This window comes from Chanos chanos, chromosome 13 (assembly GCF_902362185.1).
Source record: "Chanos chanos chromosome 13, fChaCha1.1, whole genome shotgun sequence".
Taxonomy (NCBI): domain Eukaryota; kingdom Metazoa; phylum Chordata; class Actinopteri; order Gonorynchiformes; family Chanidae; genus Chanos; species Chanos chanos.
The window spans coordinates 13,922,073-13,942,043 of NC_044507.1; the positions used below are offsets into that span (position 1 = coordinate 13,922,073).

Consider the following 19,971-nt stretch of genomic DNA (forward strand, 5'->3'; position numbering starts at 1 on the left):
ACTTTGGTTTCCAGCGCAGGGCTGTTGGTAAAATAAATTGTCAAGGCATGTAGCAATTGTTTCAAAATCTCCGCACTGGTATTAAATGACCACGTAATTTGGATGGTTGTTCAAACATTTTGTTTCACCATTGCAAATACAGTTGAAACCGCAAAACCCTAATCACAATGATTCATTTTCACTCGAGTGTGGTTTGGGAACTCCGACACATAAGACCATTCAGAACACTGCGCTCTGGAATTTTACAAGAATACTAGAATTGTTTCTGAGAACGTGGATTTCGGTCACAATTTGGAAAGTCTCTGTGATTCATTGACAAACTACGTACCAATTTCAAAAACGAATTAGTCAGCGAAGTGCGTAGTAAGTAATGCTATTCCTGCAAAGGGACAGATCGTGGGTAAAATCTAGCAACCTTTCCATTGCTATCTCTTTTCTTTTTCGAAGGTTTAAGCCAAGCTTTGTTTACTGCACTGATCTCAGCATATATTTCTAAGGATCAAAGGACTTCCTCCTCATGAACGGGATCTTTGATCAACATGTGACAGATCGTGTGGAATGAGCAAGTGCCACATTGTGGCATGCTACTATAAGAGTAAAAAAAAAAAAAAGAAAGAAAAAAACAAGAGCAATCTTCAGGCAAAGCTGTGTAGTAGGATTCATCGAGACAGTCTAGTTTGTGGGGATTTACATTTATATACACCACTGACAAAGATCTATCATTCAAATTTAAATGTATACAAGTCTGTTCTGTATGGATGTTTTGCCTGTATGTCACGGACAAAATTTAAATATAGTTTCTATGCACTGAGTCATTGGTTTCTTGTCTGATTCAACGTCTGATTGGATATCTGATTGGACTGTTTTAATGATGGTTGATTCAACAGACAAATGTGGAATGTTTCTTCATTAATTGATCAAATCCTGATCAAATAAAGGAAATGATATGGAAAACATTTCTTTTGATAAAAAGGGTTTAATAAAAAATGACAACTTGATTTGACATGTATTTTTTTTTTTCAGATAATGTAAACAAATGTCAGATGCAGAAAAAATTACATTTACACCACAAAACATGAGGCAGAAGTAACGCTAATCAAAACGGAAATAAATAAAAGTTGTGATTAGAGATGGTAAACACCACACACACAGAAATGGCACAGTCTCTCTGACTTTTGGACAGAATGGGGACGAGACAGAGATACGATGAGGCTCACATTTAATTGGGAGAGGTTTTCTTTTCTGTCCTCTCTGCACACAGAACTTAAGGTGCTGATTACTCCTGGTTATCTGGAGAAAAGGAAAGAAAATGGTCACGTATGTGCCCGAAAACATTCGAAACTCAATACATACTTAAACAAAACCTGTAAACAGTAACATTTAGAATACAGACCTTAAAACATATAAAATGTTTACATTGTTTGATCCGAGAGAGGCTTTGCCCGGAATGTTCCACATACTCCCCAGGCCTTTGAGCTGCAGGTATGTATGTGTGTGTGTGTGTGTGTGTGTGTGTGTGTGTGTGTGTGTGTGTGTGTGTAAGGAAGGAGGGGGGCATTTCTGAGGAGGGTGACTGAGAAAAAGACCTGTTGACATGCATCACTCAACATTTACAGGTAATGGAGTGGATACAGGTAATGCACACAGTGATCTGAACACATTTGTTTTGGTCCACTCGACTCTGCTCTACCTTGGACAGTGGTAAGAGTGGCCTTATGCATTAGATTCTGGTGTCTGGTCTACAGTGGGTTCAGAGCAAACTGAGATATGACCAGAGAAGATGTAATCTCACTAAGACCATATCATCTCTCACTCTCTCTCTCTCTGAGCTTCTGCGGCAGGTCACTCCACTTCCAGTTCAAGTAGGCCAATATTTGAATAGCCAAGATCCCTCCCCAAACACAAAGAATGGCAATTAAAGAAAAGGAGGAAGCGGGCATCAATCACATGCCAGCACAGAGACCTGCCACTGTTTGTTTTTTTTTTTCCCCGGCGTGATCAAAAGCACCTTTTCACACCTGGAGCTGTGGAGGGCGGGGGAGGGGGAAGGAACTGCCTGATAGACCGCCCAACCCAGGTGTCCTGGGGAACTAAGTTAGGTTCAGTTAGGAACCGCCCCCTGGGTCAGACCATCAGGTGAAGCATGCTTGGTGATAGTATGTATCCATTTGAATGGTGTTTTTATCTGTTGTCTGTATAGACGCTTTACATATGCATGTTGCGGTTTGGTATAAATGGCTAATGAACAGATGGCATGTCAAAGATGCTGAAAGGGAGCTGTGTACACATCAAGAACATTAACTCATGTCAAAATCTGTGTGCATCAAAGACATCTGAGCATTTATGGAGTTTTGAAAACAATCAGTTTCCTAATAATTATTATTCAGATTAGGGTGACCAGATCTGAATGTTTGGTGCCTGTCTGTGCGCACGGGTATGTCTGCAAAGGTGTGTATTTGAAAAGGTTTTTCTCTATTTCCGATGGGAATGAACAGCTTTGTGTTAATACCCGCAGGTGAGCAGGCCCAAGAGTACAGGAGTAAAAGTTAATGTGTGTGTGTGCGCGTGCGTGTGAGAGAGAGAGAGAGAGAGACTAACCTTCTGCTGCGGCAGGCGTCCAGGTCCTCCTGCAGTACGGAGGCTCTCTTCTGTAGGAAGTTGACCTGTGGCCAACAAACACATGAGTGATTAGAGGTGTATGGGGAATCTGGATCTATAAGACAGCAGAGGAATGAAGGAGACATGCAGGAATTCAGTTCTCTTTCCTATAAGACACTCTCTAGACAAACACTCTGATAGAGTGACTGAAGAGAAAAGAAAAAAAGAAAAGAAGAACAACAAAAAAAAACAGATATTGAGGCACTGGCTTGGTTGTGCCAGGAGACCTCATTGGACAATGGTTTGATGGTTTAATAATTAGCATTTGATATGAGTACGGTTGGCCCTACTTATCCGCGGATTTAACCAACCGCGGATCGAAAGTATTCAGGAGAAAAAAAGTCCAGAAAGTTCCGAAAAAACAAAAGTTGAATTTGCCGCGTGCCGAGCACTATGCTGAATCCACGTGAATGAAGTGACGTGTAGGCATACCCTGCTGTAACCTCCCGCGATTTCACAGATCCTCAGTCTCTCTCCAGCACTCGTTGTTTGAGCGACGTTCGGCTCGCGTCCTGTTCATTCGCTACTTGTATTTTAAAACATTTATATTTTCTCTATTTATAATTAGATTTTCTATATGTACTTGTATTTGAAATATTCTGTGTTTTATTCTATGCATTCCTCTTTCAGGTCATCAAATGACATGCTGCTGACGTGCATGTACTATGTAGTTAGGCCTACGATGGTTGTGTCTGTACTGAACATGTACAGACTTTTTTCATGTCGTTGTTCCCAAAACAATACAGTGTAACAACCATTTACATAGCATTTACATTGGCTTAGGTATTATGGGTAATCTATAGATTATTTAAAATATACGGGAGGATGTGCGTAGGTTACATGCAAATACTGCACTATTTTATACACGGGACTTGAGCGTCCGCGGATTTTGGTATCTGCGGGAAGTCCTGGAACCAATCCCCCGCGGATACGGAGGGCCGGCTGTATTATATACGAAAGCCGAAAACACGAAACAGAAGGAGCAGAACTGCTATTTCTGGAGAAACGACTCGATATTTCTTCTGCGAGGTTTTTGTATTATTCCTAAAATGCCAAAATATAAATCTAGATAAATGAAGACATACTGTATTTCCATAAAAACACATGTAATACATGGGTATCACTGCCATTAACCTTGTATAAACTTTAGAGAAGGTCCATTGTTCTGTCTTTATTTTATGATTTTTGCAGAAGACAGCTCTATTCTTGAGCAAACCTCAGAGAGGATCTAGAGTTACAGTCGTAGGGAATTCATGCACTGTTTTTTTGAAATGGAATACAAACTATACTATGGTTAGATGCCTGAAATGCTGCTGGTTTTGTTTTTGTGGGGGGGGGGGGGGGGTGGAGGGGGGGGGCACAAAGAATCACACTGCAATGTGCAACACTCAACATATTCAATGAGAGAACAGGCCGGGCCAGTCACGAATTACAATATATAAACATAGCAGATCACAGAACTGTGGCCATGATCTGAAAAGAATCTAGACGAAGCTATTCAACGGCGGGCGCCCGGGCCTTTGAACTCGCGCTCTCGAAATGTTGTTCAGTGGGGCCCCCAGAACCATGGCCGACAGAAAAGGGCTATTGTTTAGATTTGAAATGTTTAACAAAAATTCCCCACCACAGTGTCATGTTGAACAAGGCTCACTGTAACTAATAACTGGCTGGATGGAGCCCTTGAAGCTTGTATCAATGTGGTCGCAGGCTATAATTGTGCACTGGAAGATGAAGTGGGGCTGAGACTTCAAAGCCCAATGGCCAAATTAGATCCATGTTCTATGGAAGAACTCACACTTCTTGTTATACCATGGTCGTCCCGCCACCCCCACCCACCCCCCCCAAAAAATCACATAAACAAGAGACACTCCAGTTCAAAGCCACAAGGTTTTTGCCTCTGTTCCAATGACAAACAGCCAAAGGACACGCTGCTTTGTAAGGGGTAGAGAGAATGTGTCTCTCTGATCTGGGACAAAGCAACATAGAGTAGCTAAACCCCATGCATAGAGCTAGCCGTTTTATACATCAGGACATGAACCGAGAGTATGAAAAGTATGGTCAAAAATTCTGATCACAGAAAATTAAAAAAAAAAAAAAAAAGTAATATTTTACTGTAGATTTCATGTTCATCAGTATGCCTTTTAGTCAGAAAATATGAAGGACACATTTGAATAATATGGTATTTGGTTGTTTTTCTTTCCTTAACAGTGCAATAATAAATTTGCTATAAACATGAATTTAACACGAAAAATTACTGGTGTAGAAGTTTTATAAGAAATCTTTTATCAATTCAAGCAGTCAAGTGAAAAAAAAATATCTTTAGAGGTTGATGAGAACTCCTCTTGAACTAATTGTTTGGCGTGTGTGAGCTTGTGTGTGCTGAGATAATGTGTGTATGTGCTGTGGTAGAAGTCTGTTTTACTCTAATTACCAGTGATTTCAGCTTGGCTGTACAGTTCTGAACTGTCTGTCTGAGCTCCATAAGTCTAGAGGTGTGGTTGAATGTTTGTGTGTGTGTGTGTGTGTGTGTGTGTGTGTGTGTGTGTAAGTGGGTGTACTCCTAATCCATGCCTCTCAAAGTAGAGGTTCAGAGAGCTTTTTAAAGGGCTCTGAGATTTCTAGAATGTGGGATAAAAATGCAGCGGTAACATCTGATATTGTTTTTTCATTCAAATGTTTTTTCTATATTAAATGCACAATCACGGTTCTAGAGTATATAGAATATTTACAACATATGACTGTCTCCAGCATCAAACACTTTTTGGAGTTGCGCTCAGGAAAGCTGTACGCTCACCTGTCTCGATGACACAAACAAGTTGTTCATGCCAAAATGATTTAATGTGCGAGAAAACGTATATATGGTCCTAACATACCGTGTACATATGTGATTGTACAGAGCACCTTAGAGGTTGCAAATCTCTGCAAGCATTATTTTAGTGGACAGGTGATGAAAATTTTGACAACCATTGCTCTATAACGAGGCGTGTGTGTCTGTTTAAATATAAATCACAGAATACAGTATATATATATATATTGCGATGGTACTCCAGGTGCTACAGGTCTAAGCGTGTGTAAAAATTTAGTGCTGAGGGTGGGGGTGTGTGTGTGTGTGTGTGTGATGCCTACCTGTGACTTGAGTGATGCAATGGTATCCTCCAGCTCCTGCCTAAGCTCTGCAGGCATCAGGCCCTTGATTTTGTTCTCACACTCCTGACGAATCTGTGTAATCTAGACAGAGAGAGAGAGAGAGAAAATGCTCAGCCCCAGTGCCCCCAGCAGTCCACCACACACTGTGGTCAGCCCACAGGAGCCTGGATTTGAGAGCAGAACACATGAACCCAACAAAGTTCTCTGTAAAGGAGAACAGTCTGTCTCGCCCTAAATTACACACTACAAACCAAGGCCTGAAGACAGGACTCAAATACTTTGGTTAGGAATCCCCCCTTCTACCCCATACACAAGCACCGGGGAGTTGCTTTCTGTCAAAACTGCTGAATTAACGGGACACATGATACTGTAGAGAGAGACTAGGTTTGAAGGTCATGTCTGCAGAAGCTATGGGGGGAAGGTGAAGCTCCTCTAAAACTCTCCAGCGTTGGAGAAAATGAGGTATACCGGTGATCTATCCACGCTCAGCCGAGCAGGGGGGCTCAGGGCATAAGGCACCAATTTGAGACTACGCAGACCCCTTGGATGCAAGTTTTCCCGTCTTTAAAGATGGACGTCTTTTCCTCCTCTTTCTTTTTTTTTTGTTAAAGGAAGAGAGAGAGAGAGAGAGAGAGAGAGGGAGAGAGAAAAACGATGATTGCCTTTCCTAAAATAATTTTCCTGTTGTGGATTTAACTGATTGTACTAGCTAGCTGTAATTAATCTTTCAGGGCACAATAAAAGGATTGGGAGACACTTCAAAGAGCTAGAGACTAAATGATCTGAATACAGCACTCCATTCTTTTTTGGTCCCTGCACAGTGTGGCGTAGATTAGGCCTTTGCCACTTCGCCAATTTTTCCCCTCCTCTTTCTTACCCATAATTCCAATGCCGGGCCAGCCAACATCAGACAGAAAAAAAACATGATCAATTTCACTTCTTCTATTCGTCATATAGAAAGAAACCAGAGAAACACAAATCCTTTGAACGGATCCAGAAAATAATATTAGAAGGTTGTAATCTCAGTCACACAAGTTGAAAGTGAAACGCAAAAAGTCTTATTGCGCCGAGAGACACCCCCCCCCCCCCCCCCCCAAAAAAAAACGATAGTGGTGAAGTTATTGCAACTGTGATTTATGGAGATGGAAATCAAAACTGCATGAGTGTGTCTCAGGGACCAAACTGTCTGTGTACATTTGAGCAATGACATCACTAAGTCAAAAAAAAAAAAAAAAATGCCTAAGTGGCCTTAAACCTTAGCCAGCAGTCTTTGTCTCCATCACGTTCTCGAGATACACATACAAATCAACACAGCTTGCCTTATGAGACTTCACAACACAGCAAGCACTGGTTCCTGTACAGCGAGGCCTGTGTAAAACTGAAGCTGGCGTTTTGTGAGCGTTTGCCTCAGACACCGAGGGAGGTAACAGGCATCTGTTAGAAACCGGAGAGCTTTTTTTGCTTATGGAGTAGGACATGTTTCATAATGCAGGACTCTTTCTGGCCAGCAGCCCTGATGTGGATGACTCTATTAGCTCCTTCTATTAGGCATGGGACAGATCTAAACTGAGAAAACTCCCCAGCAGCTGTGCTAAGCTAGCCACAGGTGGACCGGGCTGCCCGTCCATATTAAGCACATTTTCCTCTGTCTCGGAGTGAACAGGGATCGGCTTGGGGTTTAATGTGCTAGACATGAGGAGAGAGACCAGAGTATCCCACAACAGCTGGGAGCTTTCCTTTGGCTAAGTGTCAGTAATTGCTGCCAGAGCTTGCCAGTGCTTTGTCCTTGTTTACTAAGCAGCTTGATGGGAGTGCAGTAAGCCTGTTTAGGAGCCATCCTGTACGTTAAAAAACTACTGCGGGCGACGGAATATCAGACATATTGTAGATCCTTTGACTGATGTTCATCATGAAGGGGATTTGACGTTGATGTGCGGTATCTTCAGGACCGTGACAGATATGGGGTTTGAACGTTTTCCCTGTGAGATGAACGTACTGTGACAGTAAAGGGTTATTTTCAATCTAAATGCATGAAGAGGGATTCTAGATCCCCGCAAAAGAAAAGACAAAGCATTCTGATGACACTGACTGATCAAACCCACACAGGAGTTTTCTAGCCACTGATGATACAGATTAAAAAGGCCTTATTCTCCAGTGCATAAAACTCATCGCTCAACAATATGGCTTATACATGTGAACAGTTTTATCCTCTTGTCTTTTAAAAAGTTTTTTTTTTTGCATGTGTGCGTGTGTGTGTTTGTGTGTACGTGTGTGTTCCTGATGAAGCGCACTGCATTTTGAAGATTGAGAGAAGCACACGTCTCCCCCCCCCCTTTCTCTCTTAAAATGACACCATTTCATCTATATATAGCCTTTAGATTGTGCTTGCGTTTGACTTTGTTTGGCGCGCTGTGTCACTTGCTGGGATTTTTGACAGCTGCCAGCTGAAAGCAACAAGGCCTCAACGCTTTGAACGTTCAAATGAAGTTTGTCATGTCGGTAGGAGCTTGATGTATGTTAATGAGGGAACGGAAAGAGTGCGTGAGTGCGTCGGAAAAAAAACGTGTGACTGACAAAAAACCTTGTCAGATACAAGGAGGTACATCAAAACCTGCGCCACTCACAAAAGTTTGCGTCTCTAGATCGGGAGGAGCGGAGCACACAAGTTGAGTGGGGAAGCAATTTTGAAAAGTGAGGAGGTTTGCTGTGAAGAGAGTAAAAATGGCATTTCAAGTTGTGGCAGAGAGGAAATTAAGAGACTGGAAGAGCTCTTTATTAAGTTACGAGGCAAAGCAACGCCTTGTGATGTGTCACTCAGACACAGACTGAAGTGACAAGGCATTAGTATTATAGAAGCTTAATAATTCTGTCTGACTGCTCCCAGTCAACAGGCCTCAGAGACATTTGGTTCTTCTGCGCGCAAACGGATTTAAACGATCTCAGGTGAGGCCTCCGGCTTCCTCTCTGCCAGCGAGACTCACTGCAAAACGCAGGACTGCTGAGTTTAAATGCCATACAGATGGGCTTTCTCTGACTTAACAGCCACAGTTTATGCTGCTGTTTTGAGCTGCGTGTCATGAAATGTACTGGTATGTGTTTTCCAGTTGTTAGGTCATATATTGCCTTGTATTGGATTTAATTATGTTTTGTGTTTCCTGCTCTGGTACCACATGTGTAGAGCGACAGAGAGATGACATTGGCGTAATTGATTTTCAAGTGCAGTTACTGTCAAATAACAAATAAAACTAAACTAGCATTCAAAGTATAGCTTAGCGACAGTGCTCAACGGAAAATCACACCGCCGTACTTAAACACATTTTTCAGCACAGTTTTGTAACTCTGTTTAAGGCTTTGTGTTTTCCAAGTTTTCAAGAATTGAACAAAAACCTGTTAATCACACCAAAGAAACATTGTAGAGTTTTCTGCCGTGGAAAGAAAATGTGTAAAGAATTGAATGTTCGGCTTACGATGAAGCCATCTTTTACAGTGAGCGCGACGCAAACATGTCAGGGAGTATAACGAACAGTGTTAAATCTAACTCAAAAAGACAACAACTGACGATGCCCGGGGAACAAAGCTCTTAGAGAGTAGTGTCATCTTTCAGTATCTTTAAAGCTCTATTAGCTTAATGTTTTCATCCTGTGTGGCAGAGAGAGTGAGCCACATTGTACGTTAGCGGTCTGATATTTTGTGCCAGGTAGGCTCATAGGGTGGGTGTGAGGTTAGGAACATCTGTTTGAAGTCTGGGCAGAAAAAGTGCTGTTTTTTTTTTTTTGCGTGCTACGGATCATATTACAAAGACATGTCTTGGAAGATAAACTGGGCCAATAACACTGCACGGAAAGAGAGAAGGCCCCAACTTTTATTACCGCTTGTACATATGTGCACGCACACGCACACGCACGCACGCACGCACGCACGCACACATACACGTTGCTGAAGTGTTTGTGCGGTGTGAGCTCTGACCCTGGATGAGATGTGTGATGGTCTGGGAGTTTATGAGGTGGGAGTAGATATTCCTTTCCTCCTCTACTGAAAGCATGAAGGGGACGATCACATTTTTCTGAGGCAGGGGCCCTCCCTTGTCTACTTACAGAGCTCAGACTGAACATTGACGTTGAATCCAGAACACTCTGCACAACTGACACTACCAGTTTTATTAAGGTATGTGTGCAAGCTTGAAAAGATCATTTTGAGATGACTACTGAATTGGAGTGTATTACAGGGTTAATATTAAAAGCAACCTTTCAGACCTGCAACATCTGTACCTCCTTTTGTCTGAAAACGAACTGCTCTAAGACCGGCCTGCTGAATAACCCTAATTGTCTAGACGTTGAGTTGTGCTTTTCATAACTGCTTCAAGTCAAATGGGTGATCTATTAGCTCTCTAATACATAAAAGGCATTTTTGGAGGTCTTTGGATGAAAAAAAGTGCCAATTCTCTGCAGCTGCTGTGTGAGTGAGCCAGTCTTCAGTTTAACAGATGCGTCAGCCTAAGATGTCTGCAGAACTGAGAAGGTTGCAAAAGGTTTACAGGACAAAAGGGTGTCTGAGAGCGCATACCAGGTCAAAGAAATCAGCCACGGCCTCCAATCTACTAATTACCATCCCTTTTTTTTTTTTCCCTCTCTTGCTCTGTGTCAAGGTCAAAGCAGCCTGTTATTACCCAGGCTTCCCTCAGAAGCAGAGTTGGCATTCCTGGCCCTGGGCGATGGTTCTTGAAGCCGGATCTCCAGGAATGTGGAAAATGTGTATGCGGGGCGTATCAGTGACTGAGTGGGGAGATGCACCTCCTGTCTGACCCTCTAGGGGCCAGTGGTTCTGGGCTCAGGGGCCTTTTGCGTGTAACTGTACCTGCTCCTGGCTCTCGAGCTCTCTGGTCATCAGCTTCTTTTCAGCCGTGTGTATCTGCCTCTGTAAGGCCTCCACCCTCTCCTGGAGAACCTGTAGTGTAGAGACAGAGGCGGAGGTAGAGAGACGGGAGGGACATGTGAGTTCATAGGTTCTCAGGAACGGCGCGACTGAGATGGAAAAGGAAAATTTGAGGCATCTTTGTCAAATAAAGTCAGCGTGTGTCAATAAGGAATTTTAACGCGTACTGTATAGGCTATGAAATGCATCTCAAATTTTCATACATGTGCTGTATGCATTTCATATTGCATCAAGACTTTGAGTCATTACTAAAACGTTTAGATACATAAACAGAGCTAATCATATTCTTTTTTTTTTAAATGAAAATGTTCGATGTATTTCACAGTTTTCAAGGAAGGCACTACTGAGAGAGAGAGAGAGAGAGAGAGAGAGAGAGAGAGAGAATTTTCCTTTGTCTGTAAGTGATAGCACATGGACAGGCACAGTTCCTGTCCCGCACTCCGAAACAGATGTTTCCACCACACATCTGTACGTTTCAGTTTTGATTATTCTTCATGACAAGCAGAATTAACAACAGAAAGCAATCGGGAGAAAAACCTCACGTGGCATGTGGAAGGAAGAAAACTGAGGCTAATTCTGTGTGTGCACATGTGTATCTGTGTGTAACAGGTATTGGAGCCAGTCATAAGCTGTCTCCATAATTCTTTTAGTGTAGCAAGTGTTGCAAATGAACTGGAACAATGGAAATTTCAGGTGATGTTCACATTTGCTTTGAGTAATGCCTGCAGTTTCAACAAATACAAACGTGTGTGTAAGAATGTTCTCCGATTTTCTCAGTCAAATATCACCTAAAATAGCATGAGTATATTTCTAAAATATTTTAAATACAACAAGGTAAAATGTGTAGATTACTTCCTTCCTTCAGAGTGTAATTAACATTTTCATCCTCTCAAACACTATTCTGTTATTAGGTTTGTTCAAGAAAGTGAGTAAAAGAAAATGATTATGATATCTACCAGAAGCTGGTAAGGTTTGGAATGACAAAATGAATAGCAACCATGAGGGTTCACGAGTAGAAATGCATTTCTAAATTAAAAGGAACACTTTTCAAGTTCAAGGACATAAAAATCTCATCTCATTTTTTTGGAAATGACTACGCCACACAATGTTAAGGGTCTGAAACGTTCTGGGCTGGAAATCATGAAGTGTTCCTCTTGAATCAGACAGATGGATGTCATGTTTTCATGTACTGAATCAGCTTTTTCTCATTCCAGGCCAGACAAACGGAACATCCCGGTCTCCTTCATTTGTTTATGAACAGTTCCCTTTGTATGCTCTCCATAACAATGTTCCCAACACAAACCAAGCTGTTCACAGTGAAATATAGTGATATGCTGCATTAACTATTTGTCAGTCTGTGTCCCATAATCCTCTACACACACACAAACACGTTCCCTTGCCTTTTTCCATTCTTTAAATTTCACACTGCCTGTCCTTAACTACTGTGTATTTACAGAATAAATACAATCAATTAGTCTACCCTCTTTATGGTTATAACAAAGCGCTCCTAGATGGCATATTCTAAATTGGTAATAACGGTGCTTTGCGTACAGGTTCTGTAGTAACTGACGCTACCATAGCAGTTACCAGTCCGCTGCCGGAACCAATAACGTGAATGCGTTACAGCTGATATAAAGCTAGTACAAGAAAAACATTAGGCCGCCTCGTGGCGCTCAGAGAGGTCACGCGGGCGACGGGCGAACGTGTAGAGACTGTGAGGCCGCTCGGAGCGATTCACCCACGCCAATTTCCCCAAACAGAGGGGTGGGGGTGATAGGGCGGCGGGGCATGTGTCCCAGATTCCCCATGATTCCCTTGGGGCCAAACAACACAGGTCCCAGTTGTGATGGTGATGGGTTACAGAGCCTATGACCCAGGCAGGAATGACGCAGCTTTACTGTGGTAACATTTCCTGGAAGCGTTCTGACTGTAACTAGCTGGGACGCTTTGATGTGGTTCTCCTGAGATTAATGAAACACTAGAGCGTTGCGTACTCAGACGAGAAAAAAGGGGACATGAGAATATCTCTATCTTTGTCATGAACGGGCAAGTCATCTCCAACTTCCATTAACGATTCAGATAAGTCAGTGTGGTTTGTATCTCAAGTCAGAGATCCTTTGTAGTGCAAGTCCAGATCAAGCCAGAGCTGTCTGAGGGCGTTCTGAAAGACCAGTCAGCCAAGGCAACCCATACAGAGTACATCACTTCAGCCTAAAGCTGTGTCCTTAAATAGAGAATCCACTAGGCCCCGCATACTTGTCTGATCTCACAGGTAGCCATCTGCACTCATTCAGTGTTTAGGCCTATAGTCTATGCATGATCCTGGATACACCTAGATACAGTCTGTGTTTTTTCCCAAACCTTCCCTGTCCAGGGGTGCTGTGGGAACGTGGTGCAGCTGTTGTTCTTCCCTGCGTGAACGTGTGATTTTCTATGGAGAATCTCTCCAAACAGGGTCCAGATGGCTAAAGTGATATGGTCTTTATCAGTCATCCAGTGTAGGATCAATCTAAACAGCCAGCAAATGTGGAACATTCGAATTCCTGACAGGGAGGGGGGCAATGGGTGGGGTGGGGGGGGTGTCTGCCTGCTGACTACCACAGGGAGAGGGAAACAAGCACGTCAATGTCCTCTCTACCCCAGTGGTGGCCTGTTTATCCCTGAAGATTACCAAAACACACACACAAAACATACACAGTGCATTCACACACGTACAGACCTGCTGTTGTGTTAGGACGTAATCAGCGAAGCCAAAAGAGACTTAAAACCTAAACACACAGTTTAATACTCATACACACACACACACACACACACACACACACGCTCTTTCTCCGTCTCTCTCTCTCTCTCTCTCAAAGGTGAGACCTGAGTCATTTTTCCTGGGTGGTCTTCCTGTAAAGATAAGGCAAGTATGTTTCCCTCGGGTAAAGTAAAGGCAACAGAAAAGGAAGAGAAGAAGAGAGAGCAGGGAGGAAGAAGAAAAAAAAAAAAAAAGAAAGAAAATTCAGGGCCCCTTTAAACTCCCGGCCATGTTTTGTTAGCACTAGACGGCTCTTCATGTGGAATTTCTATTTGCAGTGTTGCTCTAAGAACTTTTCCAAGCTTCAGATTAAAGAGGTCTTTTAATGACAACGAGCATGACTACTTCAAAACTATAGAAACCTCCAGAACTCTGGCTTGGAGGTCTCAGTGCACACATCAATCTGGCTGGGTGGGAGAATGTCTCCACTGCTAAATTATGGAGGTGCCCCACACTCTCTGTTCTCTGTCAGGGCTGGCTGATCAGGCATGAAGACGATGAAAGCTGTGATGACGACGATGATGATGAAGAGGATGAAGATGAGAGGAAAAAGAGAAGGGGGGGGGGAAGGAAATGCAGAGATGAGATGAGCTCTTTTGAGCCCTACCATTGATTGGTGGATCCGTGGCAGAAGAAGAAGAAGAAGAAGGAAAAAAAAAAGAAAAAAAAGGTCTGTAACTTCTTGCACGGTTGCTGCACCAACAATGTATATTCTCAGAACACAGTCTTTTGATGTTTGCATTCATCAACAGACTTAAAGTGAGTGAGGAGGGAGGAAGAGAGGAGGTGGAGGAGGGAGAGAGAAAGAGAGAGAGAGAGAGAGAGGGAAGTGCTGGGAGAGTGATTTTGAGGTTTGCTTCATTTTCTTCTCTGGCACACCTTCTGATGGCTGGGATGTAAAAAAAAAAAAAAAAAAAAAAGCAAGATTGGGTTTGCGTCTCTTTAAAGCTTCTGTTGAGCTGTGCGAGGCTTTCTTTCTTTCCCAACCCCCCCCCTCTCCCCTTCCCCCCCCTTTTTTTTGTTCTCAGTGGTGGCTCGGCTGCTGTGAAGGCCGCTTACATGCTTTTCAAACAATAACAGTTCAATACCATCCCCTGCTTCCTCTGCCAAGGCCTGCGCATGCCAACACGTCCTTTAAAAATCCTTGAACAGACTACAAATACAAAGGCAGTTTGTGGTAGGGAGAAAAGAGCTCGTCCACTGTGCGCCGTAATTAAAGTAGACCTGATGCTGTTAAACTCTGCTTGAGAGAGTGATAGAAAAATCCAGAAACAAAACTGTCTTCTGCCTTATTTCTGTACCCTTGAGCTTTTGTAAAGTGCAACAGTTAGAAAGAGAGTTTGGAGGGGGGGGGGGATTTTAAAATGCTTCTTCCATTCAGGGTAGTTGCACCGACCGAGTTCTGTATGATGTCAAGTATGAAGCTAAGCTGTGAAGACTGCTAGTGGAGAAAATAAGGCTTTTTCGCGTGATGTTAGATGCTAGGATGTTATCTCGCGTTGCTTCCTGGGATAGGGGGTTCAAATGTGTCTGGGAATCTGCCCGTGCCCCGTGGACTCGTCAGTCAGCAAAAACCCGGTTTTGAAACCCCCGCCTAACAAACCCCTTTTCAAATGAGTATCATGGTTGTTTTTCCTCCATCTTGAGATACGTTCTGAGTCATCATTCCCATGGCGAAAAACTCCCATGAAGATTAGCAAAGGTATGACGACACTACCATAAACGGTTGGCTTTGAACCAGTTGAGTAAGTTCCTCAGAGAGGTGACACAAAGGCCAGATCTGAGTCATGTATGACTGCATCCTCCACTTTTCAAGTCTACATGTATATGTAGTTATATCTACATACAGTTCATGGACGAGGCTGCATTTCTCCCTATGTGTTTGTATAAGCACATCTATGCCATGTTTATGTGTGTGAGTGCACACATATCCATTAGAGTGTATCTGGGTTAAACTACGCCTCATCTGTGTATGTATGGCTACCTTTCTGTAGTGCGTAATTGTGTTTATTAGGTTATAACTTCTATGAGTGTCTGTGTGCATATGCCTGTGTATGTAGGTCCCCCCCGAGTGTGTGTGCGTGTGTGCGTGTCTGTGTGTTGGTTAGGATATATTTCCTCTAAGTGTTTGTTAGGATATGTTTCTCCTGACGGTCTCACAGCTCTGTGTGCGGTTTATGTGTATCAGGCTATGTCTCCTTTGAGTGTTTCTGTGCGTGTTCTCCAGCACGTATCCCCCCTCTATATATATGTTTGTGTGTGTCCATCTATGTTTGTTAGGGTATATTCCCTCAGAATGAGTGTGTGTGTGTGTGTGCGTGCGTGCGCACACGCGTTAGGACTTACTTCCTCTTCTTGTGTAGTTTGTGTGTATTAGGTTATGTCTCCTTGGAGTGTTGCATGCATGTGCTTGTGCATATATCTCCTCTGAGAGTGTGTGTTTGTTATGATATGTTTCCTCCGAGTGCTTGTGTTAGTTTATATTTTCTCCTGAATGAGTCTATATGTGTGTATGTAAATCCAGAGTGTGTGTGTGTGGTGCGTTAATCTGAGCGCTCTGGTCTCTGGGGTGTGTTACGAGTGCCGCTGCAGAGTTCCTGGGCTCTTCCTGTCGTTACACGGCGTTGGCCTACATCAGCCACCTCAAACAATTACTGCATCAAGCCCCTACACACACACACACAAACACACTCTCTTTCCAACATCTTTATTATGCCTGCACCAGAGGGGGGTAGAAACCTCCCTCTGTTTCTGCCACTCTCACTCTGTGCATAGTGAGTAAGAGCTCACACACATGCCAGAACTCATTCAGGAGTCAGGCGTGTGTTAACCACTGCATAGACACTGGATCTCCTGCCAGCACAGGCCCTGTCTGAGCAGTTGTACGACACGTCACTGAGAAGGTGTGTGGGAGACATCAAATGATTGTGGTTAGGCTGAAATGACTCAGAGTTTACCAGAGTGGAGAAAGAGGGGGTGGAAGCAGGGCGGCGGTTAGATGAGAGAGAGAGTTAGAGTGTGTGTGTGTGTGTGTGTGTGTGTGTGTGTGAGTGTGTGAAGGGCAGAGTCAGGGCTGCTTGCAGGTGAGCCTGAAGGTCGGTGCGTCAGATGCACTGACAAGGACTGAAATATGCACACGTGTATGTATGTGTGTGTGTGTGTGTGTGTGTGTGTGTGAGCCTTCTCAGACAGTCTCTCAGAGGTGTGTGTATATTTTACAGGTTGTCTGTGCACAATCAAACTAGCTTTCCTTGAGGCTACTAAAGCACAGCACCTAAACTGTCAGTCTCTATGTGCACTGTCACAAACAAACAAACACACAAACACACACACAAACACACACACATCTCCACCTCTGGTCAGGTGTGTCCTTTAAAGAAGGCCACAGGATTACAGACACAATCCGAGGTAGGTTGCAGAGGGGTGGCTCTACATCTGAGGAATGCACAGAGTCATGGTTACTGCTGTCCTCATGTTGCTCACAGAGTCCCTCCCACCAGCAATGCTATCTCTCCAACTACCATCAGCTACGCCGTTACTGCTACCACTGCCCTGGACAGCCCGAAAGGCCCGGAAAAATGAGCCTGTTTCGCCCTGCAAAACTAAAACATGCATTAGACTCTCCAAACCGGTACTGGGCAAAGCCAAGTGGCATTCTTACTCATACAGGCTAGAGAAGGGCAGAACAAAAGAAAACGGGGGAGGGGGGGGGGGGGGGGGGGGGGGGCGACACTTCAGCCTTCTGACAGTGACGAAGCTTTCGAGTTGCTCTTTTTCCTGTTACCTAAATATAGTGTCAGTATAACGCGTCTATTGTGCCATGGCTGCTGCTTGGCATGTTAACTGAAGAAACGCACTCACACCCCCCCCGCACCCACGATACCCACAATAGAGAGAAAGGGGAAAAAAACAGAACCGTTGTGCAGGGGAGGAGGACCGGCGGGGCAGATCAAAGCCTTGCACTGTGACACAAAGGGTGGGGCTCTATTGTTTATTTACCAGCCAGTCTCTCTGGCTTGGCAGGTAGGCAGGCTCAGTGTCCTCGCTGAAACAACAGCTTGCCTAGGGAAACTATACCAGGGCTGCCTGCTCTGAAAGGCCACCCAGCTGCACATTAGAGCTGGGCCCTCAAATCTGTGGCCTGCATGCCACTTCCTGTTAACACTCATGCACATGCACACGCACACGCACACACACACACACACACACACACAGACACACAGACACAGACACACCGCATTCTCTTTAATCTCTGAGGTCAAATACTGTAAGCAACTGCACTGATATGAGTCATACATACACTGCTAAATCTTTGATCAGAAATAGAAAACGGGGAGGATGCCCATAGTCCTAGACTTGGGGGGGAAAAAAAAAGAAAAGAAAAAAAGGATGTACCACATGCAACTGTCAATCACGAAGCCAAACGCAGAGTGATTTGGGTTTATTCCATCTCTGGTGGGGCTGCTCTAACTGGACTGAAACATCATTGGTGAGGACGTCAGAGTCTTTTGAGCACGACTGCCCTACCGGCTTCTCTACACAACGAATAGAGGAAAAGCAAGGAGGAGAACAATGCGATAAGAAAGAGAAGAGAGATAGGGAATTGGCCTGCTGGGGCAGACAGAGAGACGGGGGGTGGGGGGGCACATGTTCTGAGTTAGTATGTGAGGGTGAATAGAGATGAGAGAGAAGGCGGGCGAGCGTAAGAATTTGACTGAGCGAGTGAGCGAGAGACGGATATTAGCCAGCGCTTGTGGGAGGACGAGGGGGGTGACGGGGCTTAATCACTGATTATGAGCTCTCTTATTGTAAGAGGACTATGGAGAGCCTGTGTCTTTAGTTGTTATAAAGTAGCTAATTGACAGGCCAAACAGTGGGGCCACTTGGCAGAGTTCCCTGTCGGTGCCTGGCTACCCCAATCGCTAGGCTGATATGTGTGTAGGAAACATCCAGTGCTGCTACTGCTGACAGCCCTTCTACAGAGCCTTTGAACTTAGACAACTTAAACAAAGCACAACTCAATATGCATATCCAAAACACTCAATATCTGATAAAGTTAAGGGGAAAGATGACATTGGTGAGGTAAAGATTTATGTCAGGTTCGTTTTGTGTGTATGCGTGTGTGTGTGTGTTCGTGTGAGAAAAATCGAGAAATACAAGGTTACTAATGTGGTTGGGACAGCAGTGAAGTGCGAGTGTTGACAAAACTCATTGCCAACATCAAAAATGGGTGAAGGCCACAAAAGAAACCCATTGGAAATTGTGGGTTTGAAGATATCGTTTTTTTTTTAGTAGACCTGCGTGACGCAAGCAATTAAAACAAAAGAGTATCGGTTTCTCGCCTAAACGCATCCGTGGGAGAGATTTAGGAGAGACAAAGTAGGACTTTAGGTGACTTGAAAACAAACATGAGCTTAGCCTCGCCAACAGGAGAGGGGACATCTGATAGCAGGCAGCGCAATCGGTCTGTTTTGGGATTATTACATTCAAATGCGCTTTACTTTGATGTTATTTTTTTTTTTTTTTTCACCCCAGCGTTTTCTTTTCAACCCCTTTAGCTTTCATAATCCGCCTTTGAAGTGAGCAGCTTGGAAACAATGTCAGCATGCGACACGGTTATTCAGAGTGTCCACAGACAACCTGATTCACACATTCTCCCTTTCTCCCCTCTCTAATAGCGGTTTTCTCTTTCTCTCACGCTGTAAACATCCCTCTCTCTCTCTCTCCCTCATACGTTCTCTCACTTCTTAGTGTTGCCTTTCTTTCTCCTTCCCTAGTTTTCCTCTCTTCTTCTTATCTGTTCTGCTTGTCTATCTTTCTTGCGTGTCCGGACTTTAATAAACAAGTCAGTCTTTAATTGGAGCCTCATTAACAAAGCAGTTCACAATCTAGGCTTGCATTAATGAGGACACAGATGATGAAGCTGTCAAAAACACACACACACACACACACACACACACACATTCATGTGTACTCTATGGCAATGGGGCGGCTATCCTGTGAACAGAAGACAAATACATGCATATTTGTAAATGCATGTTTGGTCTGGTAATAGCAGTGCTTGGTTCTGGTTTGTCTGCCATAGTTAACATTCTCTGTCCTATTCAAAGAAGACTCACTAAGAGTTTATTACATACACACACATAGTCCTGCTGGAGAAGAAATTCAAGGAGATATAGGGACAGACAATAATATGCTAGAACCTGAGCTTCTTGACAGAGAAAAAAACGGCATGATCTGCCTAATGTGACGAGGGGAGCAAGAATGAACAGAATGTGGCTAAGAAAGATCTGTAATAACATTATAACAGCATAGCTATTAAATCCTATTACTACACCAGACTCAATTAGTCTAAACCCAGCATGCTACAAACTAAATATGTGTCTCCTAGGAAATGCTGCCATATTAGACAAAACAAGGACACATACAAACAC

At 43.6% G+C, this 19,971-nt stretch overlaps 1 protein-coding gene across 1 annotated transcript in view; it reads right to left on the reverse strand.

The window, feature by feature from the left end:
* Window positions 1-1,147: 1,147 nt before the first annotated feature.
* Window positions 1,148-19,971, reverse strand: part of cep112 (centrosomal protein 112) — a 94,233-nt gene continuing 75,409 nt past the window's right edge. The window contains exons 23-26 of the mRNA XM_030790251.1: window positions 10,660-10,749; window positions 5,785-5,886; window positions 2,599-2,663; window positions 1,148-1,290 (exon numbers count right to left, since the gene is read on the reverse strand). Coding sequence (XP_030646111.1) covers window positions 1,287-1,290; window positions 2,599-2,663; window positions 5,785-5,886; window positions 10,660-10,749 — 261 coding nt within the window. The 3' untranslated portion in view covers window positions 1,148-1,286. The remainder of the gene's footprint in view (window positions 1,291-2,598; window positions 2,664-5,784; window positions 5,887-10,659; window positions 10,750-19,971) is intronic.